This window comes from Protomyctophum parallelum (assembly GCF_964188405.1).
Source record: "Protomyctophum parallelum genome assembly, chromosome: 3".
Lineage (NCBI taxonomy): Eukaryota > Metazoa > Chordata > Actinopteri > Myctophiformes > Myctophidae > Protomyctophum > Protomyctophum parallelum.
This window is the reverse complement of record NC_139698.1, coordinates 42,532,018-42,544,075: the sequence shown is the minus strand read 5'-3', so window position 1 is coordinate 42,544,075 and position 12,058 is coordinate 42,532,018. Positions and strand designations below refer to the sequence as shown.

Here is a 12,058-nt window from a genome sequence, read left to right as displayed (position 1 = left end):
CACTGTTTTTCCGACTTCCACTCAGGTTTACACATTATAATAAACCAACTAGACAGAGTCCAAGGTATCAAAGTGTCTTTATTTGGAAATTAGTATAAAGTTTTGCTCCTGTTAAAAAATAGTACAGAAAATTAGTTCCCTCCAGCACAGCCTGCCTACATTGTAGCTAACTGATACAAGGAGGGGGAGATATAGCAGGTCTGCAAATTCAAAAATTGTCACTTGTGGAACCTCTACAGCAACACCTCTGCCCTTTGGTCAAACAAAGGGATGGATATGTATGCTAAATACCAAATCCTTCCCAAACCCTGCATTCACAGGAACAGAACATCTTGTTTAATCTGTGGCACAGCTCTGGATCCTCATGCATAAATGAGATGTAATCAAACTATTTTTTACCTTCAATGTCAAAATGTTTTACCTTAATTCTTATGAGCAAGGTTTATTAACATTTTTTTAAAGGTTCTTCCTAGATTAATTGCCTTCAAACTGGACTAGTGGCAGCGGTGGCCGAGTGGATTGCGGAGCGGGCTAGATATCGGAAGGTCGCCAGTTCGAATCAGCGGTCCGACACGTTAAAATTACCACCGTTGAAGTGCCCTTGGACAAGGCATTGAACCACTACCATGAAATGCTCCATGTGGGCCTGGCTGTAAACAAGTATCTGATGCTTAGTCCAGTTACCCTTGGTAAACTTGATTTACCAGAACGCATTTCTTCTTCTTCTACTTAATGTCCACACTCCCTTGAATTAGAAATGGTGTCTGTTACGATAGCTTTGTTTAAGTTTGCCCACAACTGTAGACTAAATGTTAATGAACAGCATGGTGTAAACAGCCTGCACAGCCATATCATTTGCAATATAATTGCAACTACATTTCAGGCAGTGTTATGCCTGATTTATACTTAGTCGCACGTGGGTGTTGCACTCTGAAAATGGCTAGCCATCTACAAGCTCAATGTTTTGGGCTGTTATGTCCTTTATCATGATTTTCCCAAAATAAACGGGAACTGATGTATTTATTTCAGAGTGCAATATGAATTAGCTTGACTTTATGCTGAAATGATGGACCTAGCCATATTGATGCTGAGCCAACATGCACAATGACCATAGCAGCATGCTTACTGTTAAGACCTGAATGGATACAGTATCATTGGTAACACATTTGAAGAAAGTAACATAACTGATTATGTCAATATGGCTGCCATGTAATTAGAATAGGAAATCTGCATTATGTAGGTTGACATACACCTGCTTGTGCCAATAGGGGGTGTTACAGCAGTTATTTGTGATTTATCACAACCTTGAAATGTAGGCAGCTAACATTTGCATACAGTACCATTACATGTAATATCTAAGACTAGAGTAATTTAGGAAAATAATTAAGATTACACATTACTTTGCACAGAAAGTACTTTAACATTACTTTTATTACTTTTAATTGAAGGAGTTACTGGAGTGAGATTTGAGTTGTTTATTTGTGCATAATCTTCATTTGATTAGGATAAAGGTCTTACTCACATACTGACAGGATTATATACACTATCTTTAGTTTAGGGCATACAACATTCCTAATTGCCTCTAAATGGATTGTATTTGTACCTAGATTTTAATACGACATCCCTGAGCATGAAAATAGTTGGACCACAAAGTTTAAAACATGTTTCTGTTCCTGTGTGTGTGCAGTCTATTGATTTAGTCTAGGAGGTCAGCGGGACAAATGACAGCAAAACGGATGTAAACCTGGGTTTAAAATTGGGCATTAATGTTGAGGTCAAAGATTTGTCACAGATGTTCGGAACATTTCGGCATACAGTGACTATCTTGATACATGCAATCTTGATTTTAACATGGTGAAGTGATACGTTATAACATTATTAGAGGCCAAGATTCAATATAGAATCACCAACTATTCTCACAGCAACACTCCCTCCATCCACAAATAAATCAAATTCACATTCCCAGAAAATAAGTCAGAAATCTAGTAAAATAAAATAAAAACACTACATTCCCCTTCCATTTCTAGAGCTTTCTTTAAGTGTATATAAAAAAGAGAGAATAAATTAGAACTGTTGAAATGCCAGGGGGTTTACAGCCTTGTCCATGAATGTTTGTCATTTTATTCATGGTGCATCCTTTTACACACTAGAATTAAAATACCAAAAAGAATTTAAAAAAAAACATTTTCTTTTTTTTTTAAATAATGGAATGATATAAACGCAACAGAAGAATCACCGCTGTACACCACAGTTTGACATGTCTGCAGTGTGCGTGTTTAGCTGCCGCAATCGTGTATTTCACATGTCTCCTACCTACAGTACCTCCAACCTATCCATCTGTACCCAAGTCTATTCCCATTTGTGGCCGAGTAGTGCATTAATTAGTGTTCTGACACAGTTAAAGGCCGCCACACACACACACACACACACACACACACAGCTATATATACGCTGTGTATATGTATGTTAGTACACACACACACACACACACAGACACACACAATATGTACAATATGTTTTTGTTTGTGGCGAAACAAACCCAACAAAATACATTCACTGTTTATAGTAGCCTATTAATTGGGTAACTCTTGTACCCACAATGGTGCATTCTGCCAAATGGTGTGTAGAAGAAAGGTTGATGGTGCAATAAAGTTGAGGTACTGGCTACACTCATAGGAGAGCATGGAAACAGTCTGTCCACTAACCACCACGACTAGTGTGTCCACCAGCCACTTTCGCCATCTTACTAGCCAATGAGAGCCAAAGTGGCTGGTAGAGCATTCAGTAGGATACAATTTCCCCACATTGGTGTTGAGAACAAAGCATTACAATCTCATTACTACACACAACCAAAAGTGCACAAGTCGTTCTGGAGCTGTCCTCAATATTCTATTAGCCAAACTGTAATGGTTCCTTCTGAGGAACATTTTGTCTGTCAGTTTTCCCCCCAAACATTAATTGTGTTTCTCATTTGCAAAAAGAAGAGGAACAAATCTGATGGTTGGTATTGTAGGATATGAAAAATGTCTCAGATGGATTGGGTAGAGGGTGATGCAATTATTTTGTTGCTTCTTAGGGCCAGTGACCTACTAATCTGTAGTGTATACTCATGAAATACTGTAAAAATTAAGTATGGAGATCGAAAGACAAACCAAATAACATTGAACTACATTTGTGTAAGGATACAAAATTTACTGAGATATCAAAATGTTACTATGACCATCATATACATAAACAAATGTCGTTTGAACAAGGTAGGGTATCCAGTGATGTAAAAAAAAAAAAATCTCTTGGGCACAGTTGAAAAGGACAATAATGTAAACTTAAAGGAACACTTCACCCATTTTCAAAATGATCTTCATATACAGTAACTGGTCCTCGCTAATTCTGCCTGCCAAAGACACCATCATTAGGCAGGTTTAGTCATTATTTAAAAAAACATGTGAGTGGTGCAACTCTGTGTGTGTGTGTGTGTGTGTGTGTGTGTGTGTGTGTGTGTGTGTGTGTGTGTGTGTGTGTGTGTGTGTGTGTGTGTGTGTGCACCCAGGGTGCCGGCCAGATTCCAGCGAGCCGCCCGCGTCCGAAACGGTTGAGAAATTACAGAGTTACCGTGTGGGGCTCCCTCTACTGTACTGTCACTGTACTACTGGCACACCCGAAATCATACAGTTAATATGTGCGTGTGTGTTTGTGTGTGTGTTAGGTTGCGCACAGGTGGTGAAAAACAACCATGCTGTTTTCGTGCTCATACCCAGGCAGGCACCCAGCCACACACATAGCTCCGTAAGGGAGTGGTTGCACCACTCAAAAAGAAAGTACAACAAAAAAGGTTCTACAGATAATTTTAGCTGTAGTTTCCATTAGCTTGGAATCTGCACTGATGATGCAATTGGTAGGCAGATTTGTGAAGTGTCCACAGCCTACCTCTCAGACAGAGTGAGTAGACAGAAACGGTAAGCTATCTTATGAACATGAATGAGAACTAAAGGGGTGAAGTGCTCCTTTAATGAGTGCCTGTGTACAGCAAAGTAAAAATTCAAGCAGGAATGAAATCGTGAAAATGGATATAGCCTTGTCCTCACTTGTGGTATCAGTAACCCCCACAGAGCCAAGGACTGGAAGAAAGAGGGGAACTCTTCCCTACAAGCCCAACTCTCATACAAAAAACACCTCAAGGTTCTCAGTTCAATGTCACAAGTATTCATTCCATGTCATAACTAACCATCTTTTCTCTTTTAATATAATATTACCTTCATGACATTTTCTCCACATAATTCTCATGTAAGAACTGGGATTAGCAATTAATAAATTGTTATTTAAAAATGTATCGCTAATAAATAATAGATTTAAACATATAAAAACAGCCTCCTCTGGAGGTTTATTTTGTTACAGTAATGAGTAATCATATCCAGTTCATCCACCATCACACACACATGCAAACACTCGCACTTCATTCAGTCTCTGTCATTGATTTTTGTTCTCAGCAGTATTTCACTGTCAACCTAGGGATATACCTAGACGCATCCACTCTGACCAAAACGCACTCAAAATCAAACACACACACACACACACACGCATACGTAACCGCTTAGCTTAGCCGGGCCATAGACCCCTACCTAGAGCCTGCCATGGCTGTGCTATGCTGACAAGCTAACCAGGCAGCAGGGAATAATAATAAAAAGGAGTTCAATCCTCCTTTCCAGGTGGGTGGGTCATCATCAAGCCCAACCCATATCAGCAGCATAGAGGGCGGAGCCACAACATAAAAATAATAATAAATGAACAAAAGAAGCACAAACTGGTAGTCATTGGACGTCATCCTCTTGGGGCATAATGTACCATCCAGCAGAATAACCCTTCATGTGAATATGAAAGGTCATCTTTAGGTATCTGAGATCCCGCTATTCCGCAGCAGATCTATCTCTCTCCACTTCTCTGTATGTATTTTTAAATTGCTATATAAAAAAGATCCTTGTATGCCACTGAAACAAAAGGCCTAACAGTTGTGACAAGCCGAAACAATGCGTCCTTTCTTTTCTTTTTTTAATCGTCTAACTGTGGAGTAGCAGGGTGCTGGAAATGGAACAGATTGGAGACAATTTTGTCAACACACATTGCTGTTCACTACTGCCAGTGCTTACATGGACAACGTGCCACTTGTCAGACATCACTCAGACCGTTACCGTTCTCCTCAGTCCAGTTTCTCCAGCACAGAGGGCACATAGACCAGGCTGAGCTCGCTGCCGAAGTCGCAGACAATGGCTGCGTTGTCGAGCACCACGAGCTGCCGGACACCCTGGCCGTCACTGCTTTGGCCCAGGTATACAGTCTGAATGAGGTCTCCATAGTTCAGGTCCCAGAAAGAGACACAGCCCTGGCCCCCCGTCACCAGGAGACTCTCTGAGATCACACCAAGGCTGGCTCCACAGCCCACCTCCTATCACAGGGACAAGGACAAGTGAAGATGGGAAGCAGTAATAATCTCATGATGCCGCTGCTGCTAATACAGTACAATTACAAGTAGTTGAAATCCATAGAGTGGCTACAGTTGATAGTCGTTTCAGGGGTCGTTAATTATTTCGGTGCCGCTAGGTGGTAGCATTAGTGTAGTTAACACATTACATGCTTAGCCCTCTAGGGAAAACATTGCGCCAGTGCAAGAGAAATCTGTGAAAAACCACAGGCTCTGATGGCTCTGATGTTGTAATGTTGTATTAATAACTTTGTTGTTGTTTGTCTTGTTTTGTATTGTATGTCCTGACTGTTATAAAGATTGGTTAATTTTTTTTCTTCTTTTTTAAACCTTCAGCACTTCAGCTTGACTTCCTGCCTTCATTGGATACATTGAACTGCAGCGGCCAATGAGGCATCCATATTTTTAATATCTCCGTTATGGTCTGGGAGGACTTTTTTTACAGAGCCTGGGAGTCAATGGTCGCTGAGGGGGCACTTGTTTTACAGGTTAGGTTTAGGCATAGTTTTACTGAGGTTTTACTAAAAGCTGCTTAGGGGCTCAACCACATACTCCATATATGGAGTATACGGGGGGGGGGGGGGGGGTACGAATATATACGTACCTAGCAGATACCGTCCCATAGCTGGGGGGTACGGAATATATTCGTAAAAGAGTTAAGGGAATGTCTTGTTCTCTTGTAAGAGGGATGTAGATATTCTGCTTTGAAATTCTGTATTTCTGTCGTTTTCAGTATAAAAAAAAAATACTGAGATAGCTTGGCATATAGATGCACACACACATACAGATTCACACATATCAGTACCTGTTGTATGGAATACAGTTTGATTCCAGTACTGCGGTCCCAGATACAGATAAGGTCATCCAGTCCTGAGCTGATGACACACGAGTTGGTGCAGACCAGCGATGTGACATCGCCACGATGACCATAAACATGGCTGACCCTGCTACCTGTCAGTACGTCCCAAAGACAGATGGCCCCATCCTGCCCGCCACTGGCCAGTACCATAGTCTGGGAGCCAAAAGACTGGGTCACTCACACATACAGTGAACAGGCACACAGATTTAGCCAGGCACCACTAGCTAAATCAATTGAGGTTTGAGAGTTTATTTTGTCTTCGGTTTTGTGTAAAGCACTTTGTAACTACTGTTAGTGCTTTATAAATAATGTTTATTTATAAATAATGTTTATTTTATTATTAGTGTCATTTTACAAGCAGATTGAGTCCGATACTGACCTGGTCTATGTAGATTGCCGTTATTCCTCCAGAATGGCCCTGTAGAGTGAAGAGACAGCACGAGTCCTCTAGCCGATACACCTGACATAAACCCAAGACACAAACGTTTATAAGATGAATAGTTTGTTCTCTCTTGCAGTCTGTACTTACATCCCTTCTTGTAAAGTAAATTTGATTAATTAAAAGAATAACTAATGATACCAAGAGAGGCTGATTGTCTTTCTTTGAGGGAAACATTTTAGAAGCCCCATAAACAATTGTTTGTTGCGTCCTTGGCCTATAAATAAATGAAAAAAGGAAATCATTGGTACCAACAACTCAACTCACGCATACTTAGATACATAGGTACAGTACATACGTACAACATCGCTACACCATCATCATAGCCTATGTATCGTAATTCAGGCACAGACAACGGGAAACATGATTTAGTGTTTTCCCCCAAACATATTTATCTTAACCACTTAAGCCCTATGTACATTTTGGAAGCTTTGCCCAAAATAGGGCTACCAGGGTTAATGTGGTTAAATTGGTGTTCTCACCCTGACTGTGTGGTCCTGGCTGCCAGTGACCACCCTGCCCGCTGCAGCACGCAGCACTGTGATTGGCTTCTGGTGGGCACACTGCACCGAGCGGGTCAGCTGGCAGGTGATCATATCCTCGTTACTGTAGCAGGGGGAGGGGGGCATGCTGACACGGCTGGGGGGTCCTGGAGCAAGGGGAAAAGTAGGAAGCAGAAAATAACTGACCCTAGTCGCAAAATGACACATGACGACAAACGGAATGACAGCTACTGGAAAAGGAACTAGTTACAATACAATACAATTTTAAAGGTAGAAGTCCCAGTTGAGGATATGATTATCTTTTCATGTCGTCCATTAGAACCAATGTTCATGTACTTTCAAGGAACAATAAATTACACGGTACAGTATATTAAGTCTCACCTCTGTACTGCAGCAGACCTGGAGGCTTGTTCATCTCAACAGTGAAGAAATCTAGAGACCCATTCAGTCGAGCTGCTACAATTCTGAAGATGAGAAAATAAAAGTATTTTCATATGACACCATCTAACACATTTACACAGCATTACAGATCATACATCAATCGTGAATAAAAGTAGGACTTGAACTTACTCTAGTTGTTTTTGTGTGTGTGTGTGTGTGTGTGTGTGTGTGTGTGTGTGTGTGTGTGTGTGGTACCGTTTCCCTTACCTATTGTTGAGGAAGGCCAGAGCGGTGATCCCAGAGTTTCCGTCTTCATTACTGCAACGCAATAACCCTTCTACTGCATCCCAGAGCTGTACAAATAACGTACATTTATTAAGATTTTAAAACAGGCATGTGGACTGTGGACTGCTGTTCGATAAACGGTTACATTTGTTTTCCAGTCGCTTCATTAGCAGCCTGCCACTGCTCGGATATACTATTCTATAATCCTGATTGGTGGCCTACGAATGTAACAGTCTTGTTTATAGTGGAAAGCCTATTGTCTTACAGACTAAAACATTAGGTTTTAGTCTGGATCCTATCATCAAATGCGTTACTCTACCCACCTCCAGTTTGCCACTGCTTCTCCCAGCTGCTATCAGGTTCCCCCTCAGCTCCAAAGCCCAAACAGAGCTGTCCCAGTCTGGCGTCGCCTGCATTACTGCTGCAGAGGCCCTCTCCTGGCACTGCGGCGCCGGGGCATCACCCAAGCTGCGTCTCCTGTGGAGCTGAGCTCCCATGGGTGGGGAAGATGAGACGGAGGAGGGAGAGGGGTAGGCGGAGGGCGACGGTGGCTCGTGCTCCATGTAGGCTCGCTCCACCAAACCACCGAAGTCAAAGCCTTCCCTGGGCAGTGTGGAGGGGTGGAGGTGGGAGGGCGGTGTGGAGGGGTGGAGGTGGGAGGGTGGCTGGGAGGTGAAGTTGGTGTCTATGAGGGGCGTGAGGTCGGGCTGGTCGGTGAAGAGAGTTGGCCTGGAAGGCGCAGCGCGACGCCTCAGTGGGTAGCCCTCGTCCTCCGACAGGCCGTCACCAGAGATGGAGGGCTCGCGGCCATCAGGGCTCTCCAGGTCGACACCACCACTCATGCCGTCCCAGCCATCCCGCTGGTCCCAGCAGCCACCGCTGCTGCACCGCCTCAGGCTGACAATGAGACAGAGCAACGGAACTGACTATCGAATGCAGTCAGATCTTAAAAGGGTATTTCACTTTAAAGTCTACTCGTGCTTTTGTGTGCACCCTGACCCCACACTGTTTTTAAGATGCTTGATTCAATATTTATATATTTGATATTCATAGTCAGACACGCCAAACTATACATTTAACCATTGAACTTCATCATCATCATTTTAGATTCATTGTCCCTACTTCTGGTGACTGGTATTGTCCTTCTAATGTATGAAGGGGCTGTGTTTTACATCTTTGTTTTCAAAATCCACTACTTCACACAGTCCTCTTCTTCACCTCGATGACAGAAACATTGATTTGCCCAGGGACACTTCAACCTGTATACTGGCTGGGCTGGAGTGCGAACCAGTGACCTTCTCATTACCAGGTAATACTCACTGCATATTTTACAGCAGCACTAGGCAAAAATATGACATCAGAGTGAGTGGAAAATGTGCAATACAAAACACTTGGATAGAATAAGGAAGGACACATTTCAACATTCTCCTCCATTTCTAAATTGATGTTACAGACACAATTTGTACACTGCAGAGTCAGACAGACAGTGTCAGACACATTTCACAATGTCAAAATGTTGCCACAAGTCTGCTGATTCCTATGATGTGCTTTTCATCCGTTTGGCTCTTGCACCGACACTTTTTTTGTTTTGCATTTTTTTAGAGGTTTGGGTTGTTTTCTTACCTTTTTTTGGACAAACTAGTTAATTCCATTAATTATTTCGCTCCATTGTGTTGTTTATTAGCAATTTAAGAAATAAAAAATAGGGTCCATTGTAACCGGGAAAGAGCTCTCAAAGTCACTCTTTTAGCACATAAACCAACACAACAAAAGCTGATTCTGACAATTTATGACATCAGGAAAACTCATGCTGTTTAATTTGTGTCATTTAAGATAGATTTATAAAGTTACTATTTTAGTCTGAGATAGACTGAAGCAGTACTCCGGCGTCCCCAACTCTCGCGGGAATATCTTGCGAGGTTTCGTTTGTAAACAAGTCTCCACGCTGTTTTTGATGTACCAGTCCCAGACACAGACACTTCTTCTAAAGTGTCTCCCTCAAACACGTCCATTGTGTATGTTTCTAGTGACAAGCGGACTTAGAGTGTATATATATGAATAGAGAAGGCACCCAGAGGAAATCTTGAGGCGAAATGGACATAGTGGCCGAATGAAGGTATTGCAGCCTGGCCCCAAACACATGAACGCGCTGTCCGTTGACTAACATTGTACACGTTCACGACGGACGACGCTCGTGCGCGTTCAATGGCAGCGCGTTCATGTGTTTGGGGCCACTCACCATTGCAATCCGTCCCAGAATGCACTCTGTTCCTACCAGGAAGGAGGAGTGAATCCGCCTCATGCGCTTTTGAGCAACTTAATGCAAGTGGATGGGAGGAGAACTCGGGTGTCTTCTCTATAGATATATAACTCTATGCAAGCGGACGACAATCAAATCCATTAGTTTACATCCCCGCCATGGCTCAACAGCATTCCAATAATACGCTTCAGGAGTGGGTGTACAGTTTTGGTCCAATCAGATCGTTTTTTACTCAACGCAAACAGCAGTGATTCGGTCGGTGTATGCATACCTACCGGATCTTCTTTCTACACAAATTAGTCAAAACAAGACTCAAGACAGTTCTCCTGATGTCATAAACTGTCAGAATCAGCTTTTGTTGCATTGGTTTATGTGCTAAAAGAGTGACTTTGAGAGCTGTTTCCCCGTTAAAATGGAAGTCAATGAGTGAGTTTGCCCAGAAGAAAACAACCCAAACCTCTCAAAAAGTCTTACCCATTAAAGTGCCAGAACACCCACAGAAGAAACAAATTCTAAAATGATAGGATTAACACAATGTAATGTCAGAGTGAGACCTGGGATTCAACAAAGAAAGTGGTGTTGGTTTGTTGTCAGGGTGGTTTGTTGTCAGGGAGACATTCTCTCTTTGCAGAGAACTGTCTGTCTGGTTAGTGATTTGCAGGGCACAGTGCCTGAGGGCCCTGGAGCAGTCAGAGACCAGAGCTTTTCTCAGAGCGTTGGATTTATTGCTAGCTGACAAAATGTCAAATGACAAAGTGTTTCGCAAAAAAGTATACAATGTTATTTAAAAAGCAGGTCATTTTTTTGCTGATTTAAATTACTTTTTAAAACTCTATATACTTGATTAAAAGTATATCCTCTTTCTCCTCCTCTGTAAAGCAAATTTGCTTCACAGAGGTCTAATTCATGATGCGTACGTACGCTCAGATGTCATACTAAAGCATAACATCTGGTGGCCTCATAATAAAAAATTAATCACTGAGTAATGTCCTCAGTGATTAATATATAGCCTATAAAAAGCTATAATCCATAATCTATCAGGTAACGCGTTCCAGTGTGCCCTGTATTCCAGCATCATTTGTTTTTACTTCAGCAAAGGTGGGCAACTGTTAGTAGAAAAGGCTTGTATAATATTCTGCCATGCTTTATTAACCCAATATATTATTCGGCATTCTGTGACATTAAAGTTTGAGGTCACTCTCAAATTAAACTGATGCATCGTGCGAGGGACTCGCTTGCCAAATAATCTGCCTTTTATGGTGTTAAATGGAGCATGCCGTGAGGTGGGATTACTCATCTGATAGATACACTCGTTATCCATCATGAATCACCCCATTCGACCGTTATCATACTATTGAATGGGGCCAGTATGGCCGTTATCACACCTTCGAATAGGGCCAGTATGGCCATACTGGCATACTCACTGCCTCAGTATGTCATTATCACCTATCGTGACGGGTGATAATGTCACTGATGTCCTGACGGAGGCGCGCCGTGTCTGGTGGCCTTGAGCCACGTGAGGCACCGCCGAGCGAGGCGCTAGCCTAGCGAGTCGCCGTGCCAAGCGTTGCGAAGGCCACCAGACCAGACTCAGCGTCGTCCGAGTTACGTCCCGAAAGGCAGAGAATAGTATATATTAGTAGGCCCTTGTTTCCATGCACCGACAATAGTTGGAAATGACACGTCCACCAGGGGGAAACCTTGACCAGGCTATGTTCAGCCAAGGGTGAGTATGCCAGTATGGCCATACTGGCCCTATTCGAAGGTGTGATAACGGCTTAATTGCAAAACTGCACTTAAGTAGAAATGTACAAACAGCTTTGTAAATGAGGCCCACTGCGCACTTATATAATAATTA

The 12,058-nt window shown here is 42.4% G+C and overlaps 1 protein-coding gene across 2 annotated transcripts in view; it reads right to left on the bottom strand.

Moving 5' to 3' along the window:
* Positions 1-60: 60 nt before the first annotated feature.
* The window catches only part of scap (SREBF chaperone), a 41,197-nt gene continuing 29,199 nt past the window's right edge, over positions 61-12,058 (bottom strand). For both annotated transcript variants that reach the window (XM_083761802.1, XM_083761803.1), the window contains exons 17-23: positions 8,264-8,837; positions 7,923-8,008; positions 7,656-7,738; positions 7,254-7,420; positions 6,712-6,792; positions 6,279-6,485; positions 61-5,437 (exon numbers count right to left, since the gene is read on the bottom strand). In XM_083761802.1, the coding sequence (XP_083617928.1) occupies positions 5,192-5,437; positions 6,279-6,485; positions 6,712-6,792; positions 7,254-7,420; positions 7,656-7,738; positions 7,923-8,008; positions 8,264-8,837 (1,444 nt within the window). In that variant the 3' untranslated portion in view covers positions 61-5,191. The remainder of the gene's footprint in view (positions 5,438-6,278; positions 6,486-6,711; positions 6,793-7,253; positions 7,421-7,655; positions 7,739-7,922; positions 8,009-8,263; positions 8,838-12,058) is intronic.